Here is a 15,982-nt window from a genome sequence, read left to right as displayed (position 1 = left end):
TCCCCCTGCTTTATAATGCTGTGATATCGGCATTGTAAAGTGGGGGCGTGTCTACACTGACGCAGTCATGACCACCCCACACACCGTACACTTGACCCTTGCTACTGCCTTATGGTAAGTCTCTGGACAAGTGAAGCTGTTTATGAAGCTAGAGTAGGTGGGCTGCAGTATGTAATGGACAGCCTGGTTGTACAGTAGGTGTGTACATCAAAATGCTAGCTTCTGACATCTGAACAACTATTTGTCATTCACAAGTATTTTAAATTGCAAATAAGCTATTGATTATTGCTCTTACAGTACAAAATTGAGGAAATCTTGCAGCCCACTGTACATCCCCTTCCTGCATATTTCCTTTCTCATTATATGCGCCATACAAGAGAGAGAATTGCTGAATGCCACTTCAACCATTTTCTCTAATCATCTCCCTAATGGCACTCAAGATTGTATTATCATTAGAAGTGCAGAGCACGGTTCAGTCTGATTAATGGCAGGGTGTGCATGGTGAATGTGGCCAGTCCTGCAGTGTTTGCTCAGTATTAAAACCCATTTATGACTGTCTTGAACTGACTATTTGGTCATACAGTAAAATCTGTGAAAGTAATCTGTTATTAAGTTGCTGTTAACCTATAACTCAGTAACTTGAAACAAAAGTCAAAAGTTTAGGAAGTGGGTAGTAGGAGAAGAAACCTCTTAGCGCACCTGGTGTTCCTTAAAAAGATTTTTATTTCATCACAAAAAAATCACAAAAAAATCAGAAATACTTTCTTAAAATCCACAAGAAAAATCCACAAGAAAAAAATCCACAGACAGGAAAAATAATGACTGAAATTTCCTGATAAAAGAAAAGGTATGATTCTCCTTACCCAGATGACGAGGTGGAGCCAAGGGGATAGTATAACAGGGTGCTTTCTCGTGAATGGAAGAATCACCCTGTAGGCTCCACAAGCTTCTGGGTGGGAGTAAGTCCTCCTGGGTTAGTGGTAGCAATCCTGGGCCAACGCGTTTCGAGTCCTGGAGACTCTTTATCAAGGCTACTGGACTGCTGTCTGCTTCCTTTATTTATAGTTGAAAAAGTGCGGGAAAGATAGAGGGGCGGGGAGCGTGTCTCCTCCTCCCGCCCAGGAAGTAGTGGTCCGGCACTCTTGTTTTTCCCCGATCAGTCTATTGTTTACTTCCGATACCGGAAGTGAGCGAAACCGGAAGTAGAAGTCGACGGCGGCGTCTGTGTTAGAATCATCTTTTTGGACTGTGGAACGATCGTCACATCCTTTATAAGTTGTTGGGAGGTGGCGTCTGTCATCTTCCGCCATATTGCAGGAGGGAATTGCCGCAAATCGTGGCACTTAGAGCTCGTTTCTAAACGGAAGTCTGAGCGGCCATCTTTAGTGTGGTACTTAGAGCTCTATTTTTTCTTTATCTGAGGCACAAACCAAAGGGAATGGGAAAAGATGCTCAGATACCACACTAAAGATGGCCGCCTAAACTTCCGTTCAGAAACGAGCTCTAAGTACCACACTAAAGATGGCCGCTCAGACTTCCGTTTAGAAACTAGCTCTAAGTGCCACGATTTGCGGCAATTCCCTCCTGCAATATGGCGGAAGATGACAGACGCCACCTCCCAACAACTTATAAAGGATGTGACGATCGTTCCACAGTCCAAAAAGATGATTCTAACACAGACGCCGCCGTCGACTTCTACTTCCGGTTTCGCTCACTTCCGGTATCGGAAGTAAACAATAGACTGATCGGGGAAAAACAAGAGTGCCGGACCACTACTTCCTGGGCGGGAGGAGGAGACACGCTCCCCGCCCCTCCATCTTTCCCGCACTTTTTCAACTATAAATAAAGGAAGCAGACAGCAGTCCAGTAGCCTTGATAAAGAGTCTCCAGGACTCGAAACGCGTTGGCCCAGGATTGCTACCACTAACCCAGGAGGACTTACTCCCACCCAGAAGCTTGTGGAGCCTACAGGGTGATTCTTCCATTCACGAGAAAGCACCCTGTTATACTATCCCCTTGGCTCCACCTCGTCATCTGGGTAAGGAGAATCATACCTTTTCTTTTATCAGGAAATTTCAGTCATTATTTTTCCTGTCTGTGGATTTTTTTCTTGTGGATTTTTCTTGTGGATTTTAAGAAAGTATTTCTGATTTTTTTGTGATTTTTTTGTGATGAAATAAAAATCTTTTTAAGGAACACCAGGTGCGCTAAGAGGTTTCTTCTCCTACTACCCACTTCCTGTACTTATCTTTGGGTGTTTTTGGGAAGAACACCAGGAAGAGAAACCTCCAGCAGCAAAAAAGGGGTGCGCAGGGGCAGTCAAAGTTCAATTTTTCTTTCTAGCAAAAGTCAAAAGTTTGTCTGCAGTATTTAACTGTTTGTATATTGGAATTGCAATCCTTATAAAGTCCCCCATAGCTACTCTCTGCTAAATAGTGATATCTATAAATCATCTGATGGTTTTATTTGAAGCGTATGCTACAGTAACTGTGTGAGTGATGAATCTGAATTAGGAGGGAGCAGCATCTGCAACTACATTGCTGTACCAAGCTTGTCAAAGTGATAATGGAAAGGCATATCAGGGTCATGGTGGAGATGAATCACACCGTGGCCCTTATTCTGATTGAGTCGGACGGTTGCGTATTTCGGATGGGCACAGAGTGTTCCTAACCCCGCCTATCATATGGATCGCTCACGCCATCCGAATGCGGTAGGATGCCAGGCGAATGGACCGCGAGTGGATGTTTCATGTGAACACCCACGCACTGGCCTGTGGGAACCTCCCCCATCCTCCGATAGTCGCCGACCATCGAATGATGGACCGAGCGGTCAGGCAGCCATGAGTGCTCCAGACTACTCGGACAGTAATCTGTGTTAAAGCAGGAATATGGGCGGCCAGCTGACATCCGGCTATGTCAGCTGTGTCCCCGTCCCCCCCCCACACGTGTGTCACGGCCGGATTACCGTACACACGCCAATCGTTTTCATGGGAACGCCCATGAAACGGGGGCGCATGCATATCGTAATGAGCACAAATAGCCCTTCACGCCCCTCTCCACCCCCTGCTGAGATGGTTCCGTAGGATCATTTTCTGCATGGAATTCACGCTGTGTTCGGACGTGCGAGGCGTTCGCACATGCGCAAACACAAAACATCGGCCGTCCGCACACACAGCCATCCGACTGAATCAGAATAAGGGCCCTTATAATGAGGTCAAGAGGAGGTGTTGACATTCACAACCAATCAGAATGTTTATACATTCTGTAAAAAGAATTCCAGAATCTGATTGGTTGTTGTGGGCAGCACCTCCACTAGGCCTCTTTAGCCAAATATTGTCGGGGTATAGGACATTTCTATGTGAGACAGCCTCATACAATTTCAGCAATCCCTATTTTTATCTGAGTGACACTATCAGAGACTGATTTTCCCACATATAGGCATTAGTGGCAGGATGTAAAACAGTCCAAGTTCGCCAGAGGTGCAGGATACCGGCCAAACTCCGGCTTAAGCGCCAATCCTATACAAGACAAAACAATGCCATGTAAATGATTGCCGCTGTGAAAAAGGCCATAGTTCTGGTGGCATTCCGCACCTCCAGCAAACTTGGACTGTATTAAATCCCTCCCCCTGTGTCCAAATTAGATTAGACCTGGCCGGTCAATGCTTGTGCTTAGAAGCCACATGTTTTCTGGTATTACTTTGGTCTGTGAACCTGGGAACACACTATCCGATATGCATGAACATTATGCACGATAACGATATTGTTAACGATTTCCTGCATATTGTTCAGTGTGTATCCAGTATATCATGGTGATCTTCCAACTGTATTTGTACATTTTTTTTTTAATTCAGATCTAGTGACTTACTAATAGAAAGCAGCCCTGCTATTTTGCATAGCAATGTTTCCCTTTATTTGTTGTGCCAATAGATGCATTGGAAACCATCCTTATTGGCAACCAGGCATGAATGATTGGTGTCCTGTGCATGTCATTAGTGCAATAGTCTACATCACATACAATTATTGTAAGTCCTTGTCTTGTAGATATTTATTAAACCCCACAGGTTTTCTGATCCAATAACTTCCTTTTATGTTGCTCAGGTGGAGCAATGAGGTCATCACTCCTTTTGCCACTTGCTGTCTGAGCGATACATTGTCCGATACAGATGGTCTGAGTTGTACAAACATCATCATCTTGGACGCACTTCTATAAAGTGGGGACTTGTTTCATCGGCATTCACTGATACACCTCAGCCAGGTGATATCCTGCCCACTTGCATTTACAAGTAAGGAATTTATTTTACACCACCGTAATATGTCAGTGCTTTAAAAACAGGGGCTAATAATAAAAACATGGAATGGTGCTGAATTGTTTTGCTCTACAGTATATTGCAAATATACAGCAACAGGTGATTGGGGAAACCTTTTTTTTTTAATGTCTCCTGGGAAGAAATTAACACACAATTTGAGCAATTTCATGTAAAAGCAAATTTAAATGTTCTTAATTAAAAATGTGTTGTGGACCTTCTTATGGTCTTGGACAGTTTGCTCTAATGCCAAGCTTTGGGGGGGGTTCACCTTGCGATCCCGATGCACGCTTCCGGGACAGCAGAAATCGAAACCCAGATAGACAGGGCAGCGATGACTATATAGTGCAGATCTGCACTATATAGTCAAAATCGCATGCATGTCGGGTGGCTTGCCATGCGATTCGTTCCCGTTATGATCTGATCGCATTGGGATCGAATAACAAGCCTAACCGACTGTGTGTACACACCATTACTGTAAGTGGCCCTGCAGCCTGACCTGAGACCAACAAGCAAGATCACCCAGTCTTTGTGCCCACATTGGATGAAATTTGGTAATTAAATGCTCAACATCTAAAAAGGAAAAGGTCCTTGTAGTTCTAGTTCCAGCCAGGTGATATGAAGTTAACGCAGCTGTGGGGAATCCAGCAGAATACTTTATAGGAGGAGTTATTGCAGGGGGGGGTATTTTGAGACTTTACAGCTTACTGGTAAGATCTAACCTCCTGTATAGTTCTCAAAGCCAATTATAAAAAATATATATTCACATAAAGGCATATCAAATGGTGCCTAAACTGCATAACAAATAGTCGCCCAGTGTGTATGGACCTTTAAAAGAAATGGGGGAGGATATTAATTAATAAAAGCATTTGCCCACCTAGACCAAGATATAATCAGATTTGATAATTTATTAAGATCACCCGCATTGGTGTGAAGCAGCCCAGGATAGTTGGCCTCGTAGAGTTGAGAATAATGCCTGGATAAAGATACACCCAAGTATTTCAGGCATTTTTTCCCCCCAGTAAAATGTTAAATTACGAGAGAATGTCTTTGATTAAGATCCAGCACTGTTGGATACATTCATAATGACAATTGTAAATGGAGCCACAATCATGTAAAACTTTGAATGAGTTATGAAATAAATGGACTAGAGTGGGTGAATAAAATATCATTGGCACTAAGCTACAGTACATCTTCTACTCTGAGTTGCCTATAGGTATTTTATTTCTTAACAGTTTCTTATATAGCGCACACATATTCCGCAGCGCTTTACACGTTTTTCAGCCTGTGTTGTGGGTCCCATAATGAATGGATTGTGTTTTGTTGTTTACAAGCAATCTGATGGGAAGCTAAAAGAGATTCTACCTTATTGCCCATGGTTTTAGCTGCTTCAGCAGAAATAATTTAGTATATTTGTCCTTTCAATGCTAAAAGTTTACTATTTTTAGGGGATCATTGGTGTTGTAGTGTAAGGACATCACTCTGTTTCTCTAATTCCTTAGTAGCTTGACAGTCTTTCTACTTCTGGGCCTTGGCTAAGGAGAGAACATAACCACTGATGGTGGCCTTGCGAGTGTCGCATACCATTGTTGGGTTGATCGCTTCCCTTTTATTCTGAATGGAAAGTACCTCCAAAACTTTATCGGTCTGTATAACATGGTCTTTTCACGAGCTGGGTTCAGTCTCCAGCAATAAATAGTAGGAGGAGAGGAGGTGGAGGGGATAGCAAGTGATACAGCCAGGTGATTGGACCGAGGTGACCCAGGATTGACTAATTATGCCCAGTACACACCAGGACGATGTGCTCGTGAGCGGGTCGTCACAGGAACGTAGGACCCGCTGACGGCGCCGCCAACATGTCGCGAAAATGCGGCTGATGTGATCGCGATTCGATCACGACACCCACCCACTGCAATGGTCGGTTCTGAGATCCTACCTGCAGCAGGTAGGATCTCAGAAAAGACGGACCGACCCGCGGGGCCGCGTATCGGATCGGGATCACATCAAAAGGACACTGAAATGGCCCAAAACATGGCCAATTTACATACAATCGGTCGAGATTGTATGTAAATTGACTCGTTTTGGGCCATATCGTCCTGGTGTGCACCCCACATAAGGCTTAGTGGATATTGAGAGAAACAGCCCCTAACAACCTGCTCTAAAGTCTTAGAGGAGTCATGGAAAGTCTTTGCCGAGACATTAGTTCAGAATTTTACTTTTGGAATAGTATTTAAATTTAATTTCTTTAATAAAGAATAAAGTTAACCTGATATTTATCTAGTTCTTCTGGTTTTAAAAACAATTGTGAGGGATTTCTTTTGAGGGAAGAAATCACAGCTGACCTCATTGAACTGCCCATTAGCTTCCTGAGGGGTAAGATCGCATACGGTCGTTTTGAATCCGGGTTATCGCATTCGATCCCAGACAAGGCACTGGGTCCAAAAATGATCTAGGGAATTCGATTTGATGCGGAAGGGACCACGCATCAGATCAGATCAAAAACGCATGCGATTCGGCAATTTTTACCCGATCACTTCTTTTGGCCAGATGCGTCGGAATCAGGCAAAATTGCATAAGTGTATAGCCAGCTTTACTGTTTGAAATTTTTAATAAAAGCACATTTTAAAAAATGATACTCAGCATGGACTGTATTTTAGGTAAAAATATCTCTAAAAGGAAAATTATAAAATAAGTGTTTACCTTGAACTAATAAATGTATTAATATGTACAGTAGGCAGATGTTCCCCGATAAGCTGTCAGTGTGCTATGTGTTATTGGCTGCAGGTGTGCCATTCTCACTCAGTGATTATAGCTAGAAACCTCCCCAAGTCAGGCATGGCTTACAGACCACACAGAAGGTGTGCATAGATATAAAATAAATAACTTAGAACAGGGGTTCTCAAACTATTTTGCTCGGGGACCCCGTCGGACAATAAAAATTATTACAGGACCCCAGCAAGTTACCACATAATGGCCGCCACATGTGTGGTCAGTGAAGTGACCGCTATTGTAATAGGGAGTCAGTGGGAAATGAGGGGGTGTAAAAGGGGGAAAGGGTGGATGGAAGAGGGAAGCAGAGGGTGTTTACTTAATGAGTTATCCCCTGACCCCCCCACCACAGACACATTAATTTGATGGTCATCAACATGGAGTCGTGACCCCATGCTGAGGGGGTCGGGACCCACTTTGGGGTCAGGACCCACAGTTTGAGACCCGCTGACTTAGAAGATAATTTTTATTATTGGAACATTCATTACAGGGCACAACTTGTATTTATAGCATATAGTGTTTCATTATGTGTCATCTGATATGCACAGAACTGTATAGATCAGGTCATGAAGGGTTAACAATGTACAGTTGTTCGGTGTGTGGGGTTGGGAGGGGCTTATCCTTTCCAGAGGAGAACACCAGTGTTTAATTATTATTTAATGAATGTGATTACAACCCTGTCATTTTTTAACCCTAATCTAAAGTTGTTTTCATTTTTTAACCTTTTAGCCTCAAGTGCCGGATTGCTGGCACCTTGTACCATGGCTCTCGCTGTGGTTTCTGCCTCCTGTCAAGTGCTCAGAGGGACTACTGGAATTTTCACTAGTCAGTCGGCCTTGTCGCTGTGGAGGGCCCCTGCTTTGTGCGCTTCTACCCTGAATAGGTGGGTGATCTGTCTACAGGCACTATGAAATATTGTTTGTAAAGTGATGTGATGGCAGTTCTGTTGTTCTGGGAAAGAGATGCTTATCAAACTCTCAAACAGTAGATCTTTGTTGCTGTTGTTTTAGAACTGTAGCCTTCCGTAAGTAACGCCACACCGTGTTAGTGTGGTCCAGCCCGCAGAGCTAACTCTGCTGATCACACTCCTGTGCCTGGTGGGTCACACTGAATGGAAGCTAAATCCTACTGTGTGATTGTTCCTGAGATTGTCGCTGCATAGAGAGCACGTTTTATTTTCTAACCATGAACTCTGGATTTTTTTTTTTTGATACAGACAGAAAATGACGTCGCAAAGAAAAACAGACCATTTGGAGAGAACTGCAAACACATTTAGACAAGAGGTGAGTAACCATCCAGGTAAATGCAGTGTTCATTATAATTTTTATGCTTTAGTGTCCTATACCACATGGGGCAGCATGGGCAGTGTAATGGTTAGCATTACTGCCACACAGCTCTGAGGTCACGGGTTTGATCCCCACCATGGCTTTAACTGTGTGGAGTTTGTATATTCTCCTCGTGCTTGCGTAGGTTTCCTCCAGGTACTCTGGTTTCCTCTCACAATCCAAAAATATACTGGTTGGTTAATTGGCTCCAAACAAAATTAACACCAGAATGTCTGTGTGTGCATGTATATGTGGTAGGGAATATAGATTGTAAGCTCCACTGGGGCAGGGACTGATGTGAATGTTCAAATATTCTCTATAAAGCGCTGCAGAATATGTGTGCGCTATATAAAATAACTGATAATAAATATGATAAATGTCTGTATCATGTATGGGCTTCTAAGTGTTCTACATATCTCATTCTGTTTACCTAAATAACTCTTAGCACTATAAAGGAATTACAGTAAGTCCAATAATGGTTCCTTTTCTGATATACAGATCCTAAGCACAATTACAGTAGTCAAAACAAAGAAGTGAAGAAATTGTTCATAGGATGAACGTTCCACTTACACTACTGTACTTTGTTTTTGGACCACTCTACTAATCCTATAGTTGCCTGTATGTCTGCATTACTCCATCATGTTGAGGCTTTGGAGTCATGTGTCAGCAGAGGTCCTTCAGCTTGGTGTAGTTATACAGTAGGGCAGTGATACTGTATAGCAGCATACAAATAAAGATAGGTTGTAAATGAATTGAGCTTAGGTAGCAGAACTAAATAGTTTTAGGACATACGCCATTGCACTGACTCTAAATGCAGACTACCCATAAGATTATAACTGTTTTGGTTTAGCGAGGATTGTGAAAGCACATTTTTTTGTGTCATTTATAGGTCTTTTATACTGTAGTCCATATAACATTTTGGGCTTTTATAAATTTGAGTTTATAACTGTGCTGTGTGTTCGGTCTTGTGTGATGTAATCACTGTGTTGGTGTGCGTTTTTCACTTGCTGACATTTCATGAAATGTGAGACTCAGCCTGTCCCCTGTCATGGATTACAAACACGCTTTATGGTGTTAAGCTGTAATATGGAAATTTGCAACCATTGATTTACAGAACTTGGGGGAGGGCCTGTCACTTTCATAATTAGTTGACTAGATCATTATTAAACTGTATAAATCACTTCCCCCCCCCCCCCCTCTGTAGCACTGCTTTGGAGCTGCAGGCCTTTTCAAATGAGTACAGCATCTGTGTTTGTCCACTTATTTCAGTCATCAATTACAATAGGTTTTGAACCTACAGTATGTAATTTGGGATATCTTTACCTGGGACTTGTTGTTTGGGATATTCATACGCAGGACAAGGAATCTCACAGTGTATTATTCTCTTGAAGAAATGTAGTGATATATTGTAAATAGAATTTTCACAGGATTACAATTGTTAAATTAGGCCACATTAATAGTATATGTCAGGATGGTTGGAAAGCAGTCATCCTGTTGGCAGCATTACTATCCACAAAATGTATGTATCCTTTGGGATGAGCATTGCGTTAAAGATTAGGGGTGACATTTAATAGGATGCCATTTTTAGTAAGGTTCTGAAATCGCACCATATTGCATGTTTTCAAATTGTGAATTTTTTTTAAGAAATCGGCTATTTAATGGAATGCAAATTGTGACATGAAAAATGTAATGTGATGCGATAAAAGTCAAATTTTACTCATGCAAATGAATGCACATGTGTGATTTGTGTAAAAAAAAAGACATAGGGCCCCCCCTCCTGAGCATACCCAGCCCCGGGCTCAAAGAATCTGTACTGGTTTTAGAAATTCAGGGGAGAAAATCCATAGGGGATCCCCAGGATTTCTAAAACCAGCACCAGGCTCAAGGGTTCTGGTTCCCAAAATACAGGGAACAAAATGAGTATGCCCCTTTAAGACCGCACTTTTTACCTGGTATTTTTCTGTTTTATTTTACTGTTTCAAAATGGTAATATGCGCGGTCTGAAAGGTGCAGAGTGAATTTACAGTTTCCAAAAATTTGGTATTTGGAAACGGTAAAAAAGCAGGGTCCTACCCGTTTCAGACCCATTTTTTTGCTGTCTGAAATGGTATTTAGGACCCAGCCAATAGTGGTCCCGTTCTGTGCATATCTAATGAGCGGGACCCAGTGCTGCGTGTATATTTAATGAGCGGGTCAGGGACCCGCTTATTAAATATGCACTGTGCTCATTAGATATGCACAGGGGACAGAGGCATCCTCTCTCCCCCTCCACCGAGCCACCCCCCCCTCCTCCCTACCCACCCCGCACACAGCATGGCACAGCACAGAGATGGCATGCAGCGCCCACACACCGGGCAATCTCAGCCATGCACACAGCCCGCAGAGCTGGGTGCCGCAGGAGCCATGTGAGGCTCCCTGCATCCCAGTGAGCTGAAGGTGGGCTCCCTGCATCCCGCCGCCTGGCTCTGCAGAATGCACAGGATGCCCAGCGGCCATCCTCTGCAGGCTGAGGGGGGAGCACAGAACAGCATTACCTTATGCCCGGAGCTGCAGAAAAAGGGGCTTTTACGGAAGTGTGAGATTAGCAGCGGGGTCCCTGCGGCAGATGGGAACTAGTAGTACTCACACTTCTGATAAAACCCCTTTTCCTGCAGCTCCTGCTCTGGGCATAAGGTAACGCTTTTTTGTGCTCCAGGGTTCCCTTCACAGAGCCAGGCGGCGGGATGCAGTGAGCCCACTTGTAGCTCACCGGGGATGCAGGGAGCCTCACACGGCGCCTGCGGCACCCAGCTCTGCGGTCTGTGTGCGTGGCTGAGATTGCCCGGCGTGCGGACGCTGCATGCCATCTCTGTGCTGTGCCATGCATATGCAGCAAGACTTACCCCGCTCGGCGGCGGGGATACAATACATTGTATACACTTGCATATGCTTGATCTGATTATATAAAAGCATCTTTCTTTTACTACAAGACCCCTGGAGTGACTCAGATTATTTCCACTGTATCTGCATCCTACTGCAGGCACCCAGAGCAGTTATTCACTTAGTAAGAGTGCCGGTTCCTCATCATGATCGGTTGTCACAAGGCTGTGGATGGGCTTCTGCAGTAAAGGGTCCCCTGCACTGCTCCCGGCAACTTAAAAGCAACAGACGCATGTGCCCGAGTAGCAACTGATCATTACGGAGTACCATGATAAACTTATTTGTAGATCATGAGTTGATCCCACCTTTATATATTACCTAAAAGCCCTAGGTAACAGACTTCCCTATCACTGACATCCACCCAAGTGGTATAGAACTCTGACTAGCATTAAAATCCTGAGATTTCTTTTGGCTAAAACTGTAAATGTGAGTCCGTGACTGCTGATCAGCCACCAGTATGATCAAGATGGCGCCGCTAATGGCTGCCTAGGAACTGTGCACTAAGCCATATGTACTCCCATGTCTCCCCTGTCTTGTACACTGCATTATAGCAATATATATCTGTACTGTCTCTGCTCATACTGTCACCTACCTGGCTGCTGCAATGACCAGTGGGGCCGCTGATGGCTGCCTAGGTGCTGTGCAGCTTGGCGGGTAGGTGTTCCCTGTGTGATAACTGTACTGTCTCTGCTTGTATTGTTACCTTCCTGGCTGTAGCAGTGACCAGTGGTGCCGCTGATGGCTGCCTAGGCACTGGGTTGCTTGGCGGGTAGGTGTTCCCTGTGTGATAACTGTACTGTCTCTGCTTGTATTGTTACCTTCCTGGCTGCTCCAACGACCAGTGGCGCTGCTGATGGCTGCCTAGGTGCTTTGCTGCCCAGCAAATATATGTTCCCTGAGTCTATAATCCCCAGGGTACACCTAGCGTATACCTGTATGTGTTATGTATATCTGTACTGTCATTGTTTAACTGTTACCTAACTGGCTGTTGCACAGTAATCCAAATCCAATTCCTAGTATACGCAAGTATACCTGGCCAATAAAGCTGATTCTGATAACTGAGCACTCACTAGCTAATTACATACTTCTTGTTTCAGATTATATCTCCTGCAAAAGTCTGTGGAATCTCCGATGAGTCTGCCACTGTGAAGAGAGTCCGCCTTGCTGTAGAGAACAGTGAATTTACATTCAAAGCAGGACAATGGTACGTTTCTTTACTTGATCAGAATGAAAGTCTGTTCTTTAAAGTGCACATAGCATCTCCACCATATACCCACATCACTTGTCTTTAGAAACCGCTTTGTTTAGCTGAAATATGCAAGTGCAGTCAATTTCTTCCCTTTCTGTGAATTGGGTGAGTCCGTTCACTGTGCAGACATGACTGTTCGAAAATGTAAAGAACTACTGTAGTTTGTTCCTATTTTTCCTCATCCCGAGAGCAGTGACCGGGACAATGTAATTGTTAATAAATAGTTTGCCACTGCGCATGGACATGCCTCCCAAAATTTTACAAAAAATAATGACAAAATAAATTCCTGCTCATCTATTTTGCTGAAGCTACACCCTACTTTTCGGTCTAACCACGTTACCGAAATACAGGACTGGACCATAAAAATGTGGCTTTTTCTAAGAATGGAGCAGTGTGTCTCTGCAGATGACTCACCCCTTGCAGGGGTCCATTGTAGACAGCAAGTGGCTTGCTCTGTGGGGAAGGAGAACATGATCAGCAAGTCCCATTCCAGCTGGCTTTCAGGCCTCCATATAAACCACCCTTTGTTAAGGGGTAGCATATTTATACCACTGACAACCAATCTGCTTCCTTGCCTAATTATCACCTGTATTCAGGTACAATTAATTAGTGCAAACTACAATGCAGTATTACAAAGTAATATGTATAAAAGTATACCTATAATATAAAAATATGTATATCTCTGCAGCTTAAAATATAATACTACAAGAAGAAAAAAGAAAGTTATCTGTACTAATCAATATAAATGGCATCACTAAGGAACCTTATAGGAGGTTGTTAAGTAAATTAACAGGAACTAAATATGCCGCTGACTGGTACAGCAGCTCCTGTGGCTCAGTAGTCGGAGAGGGGTATTCAATCCCCGTCGCTATTTCCGTCAGGGGAAATAGTGGCGGTGCCTATTCAATGCTGTCATTCCCATTTTGCCAAAAACTGCTGTGGATTGTTGAGATCACGCCCATATCTTGACCATTCACGGCCGTTTTGCAGATGCGCCCACTTTTCCACTGATCAGTAGGCGGGACATTGAATCCAGCCTGCTGATAAACTGGCAAGCGTCACGAAAACAGTCCAGGGTCCCAACTGTCTGGACGCACCGACAGTCAGGATCCAGGATTGAATACGCCCGTTAGGCTGCATCACAGAAAGTAGAAGGTTCAGGATTTATATGCAGGTTAATGCTGACTAATATTTAATATTAAGCCAATGGAGCTGCTGTATCAGTTGTATTTAAATAACTCTCTGTATGTATGTTGCATCTTGATTCAGTAATATTGTACCAAGGGGTCTAAATGGGAAAAAAAGAAAACAGTGACAATCACTGTACATATCGCTTCTTGATTTCTTCATTTTGGCTCTCTGCACGAAGTGTGTGCTGAGCTATTGCAGTGCCAAGTGATCCAGCTATTATGACTACCCCATTTACACCACCGCAAAAACCCTGGTTTTTGCCTTGTTGACCATTTTCCCGAGAATCCAACCAAGGCAAAAACCTGGGCAGGACCCGGGTGGTGGGGCAGTGACCCGGGATCCCAATGGAAGAGCCCAACCTCCCGACCACAGAGTCCTGCATTCAGTATTAAGGTTGGGCAGGGGGTGCACATAGCCTTTGCTGCTGTACTATGCAGACAGCAGCGGAGCCGTGGAGGAGGTAAATGGGTGCCTGTGTGCGGCATCAATTCACCTCGCGGATGGGGGCTAGGGGTGCACAGAGGCTGGGGGCAGCCCAGCAGCTTACCTTGGTGCTGGGCTTGCCCCTAGCGTTGCAACCGGCGGTCCCAGCACATCGTTCAGTGGTCCCGGTGCTTGAAGATGATGTCAACTCCAAGCGTCACCCCCTGACCGATGTGCAATGTAAACGATGCCGGCCTGGAAATATTCCAGATCGGCACCGCAGCGTAAACGGAGCAAATCCCGGATCTGGCGTGGATTGGAACCATGTTACAAAAACCGTGTCGAATCAGGGATTTGAGTGTAAAAGTGGTATAAGAGGTGAGGTCACTTACCAGGATATATCTGGATGAATAGTGGTCAGGATTCTGGTAGTCAGTTTACTGGCACAGGTAGTACTGTATACTTGTGTTTCAAATATGTCCGCCTAGGCGTACCCTAATGGTTATTAATGTGAGGGTGGTTCAATAAGTTCCTACCTGGCCAGAGACCACTGCTTCCCCTCACTACTGTCCCAACTTCAGTTGAAAGATGGTGGGGCTGGCAGAAACAGGTACAAACACTGAGGTGCATGTTATCAGGTTTTTTCATCTAAAGCACATACCAGCAGCTGTAATTCTTTGCCAACTTGATGAGGTGTATGGTGAGAACACCATGCCACAGGAGTAGGATGGGTTTGGTGCACTGGCTTTGATACTGGTCAAGCATGTCCACCACAGCAGACAATTTATGCTGCATAGAAGGTCTGGTTTGCATATCAGTGCTGATATACAGACCATACTGTGCTAGAAACACCACAGCAGACAGCAATACCCCAGGCAGGGAAGAGGAACTGCGTGGGTTTTCAAAGATGGCGGGTGCTAGACACTACCTATTGTTCCCACCTTCAAAGAATTTCAAAACAACTCCATCAATGTTTTGGAACTACAGTGGCACAATTCTTATTTTCCTCAAAAAGGGAGATACTGTGAATGTTGACTGTTAACGTAACACATAGTGCCTGTCACGGACAGCAATTCATCATAAATTATCTGGGTTGCCGCAAACTGGCATTGTATTGCTACACAATAGCACCAGGCCACACTCTGCCAACCGCACACCTGAGTTGTTACTTTACTAGCATTGGGAGGTACTGCACCACCCTACAACCCTGACCTTGCTCCAAGAATTGGACCATTTGAAGAAGCACCTCTGTGGAAGGAGTTTCACAACAGACTGAAGTTCAACAAGCCGTCTTGTCCTTGTTTCAGGAGCTTCCTATTGTTTTGTATGATGCGGGGATTGATGCCTTTGTGTATTATTGATACAAATGCACAGGAAAGTGTATTGACTATGTGGAAAAGCCATTCTATTGATACATATACAGTACATACATATGTGTACGAGTTTGATAATTTTACACAATTTGGTCTTGTCACCTTATTTACTGGACCACCCTCGTACAGAGCGGGTAGACATTTTTCACTATAAAGCACTTCTACAGGAGTTTGGAGTATGCAGGTGCTCAGTTGTGGTACTTGCTTCTTAGCTATATTGGCAGAAACTATATGGTAATCCAAGGTAGCCTCCCAAATTCAGCTATAGATAATATATTTGCATAATAAAGAGGTTCTCCTGTAGACTGACTTACTGTATACCCCACTGACTTGGTGGACGTAGAGTGAACATGTATAAAGATAACTGCAGGTTATGAGGCAAGTGGGCTGGAGCTATTTCATGAAAAGTAGCCAGGGGTCAATTTACT

At 44.0% G+C, this 15,982-nt stretch overlaps 1 protein-coding gene across 3 annotated transcripts in view; it reads left to right on the top strand.

Moving 5' to 3' along the window:
* The window catches only part of OXNAD1 (oxidoreductase NAD binding domain containing 1), a 65,612-nt gene that overhangs the window by 1,953 nt on the left and 47,677 nt on the right, over window positions 1-15,982 (top strand). For 2 of the 3 annotated variants that reach the window (XM_083188796.1, XM_083188795.1), the window contains exons 2-5: window positions 4,100-4,284; window positions 7,804-7,957; window positions 8,291-8,357; window positions 12,416-12,522. In XM_083188796.1, the coding sequence (XP_083044922.1) occupies window positions 7,836-7,957; window positions 8,291-8,357; window positions 12,416-12,522 (296 nt within the window). In that variant the 5' untranslated portion in view covers window positions 4,100-4,284; window positions 7,804-7,835. Of the gene's footprint in view, window positions 1-4,099; window positions 4,285-5,804; window positions 5,951-7,803; window positions 7,958-8,290; window positions 8,358-12,415; window positions 12,523-15,982 lie in introns of those variants that run through there. The other variant, XM_083188797.1, reaches the window with a different exon arrangement.

Source organism: Crinia signifera, chromosome 5 (assembly GCF_055691185.1).
Source record: "Crinia signifera chromosome 5, ASM5569118v1, whole genome shotgun sequence".
Taxonomy (NCBI): domain Eukaryota; kingdom Metazoa; phylum Chordata; class Amphibia; order Anura; family Myobatrachidae; genus Crinia; species Crinia signifera.
The sequence above is the reverse complement of the archived record's forward strand: the minus strand, read 5'-3'. Positions and strand labels throughout refer to the sequence as shown.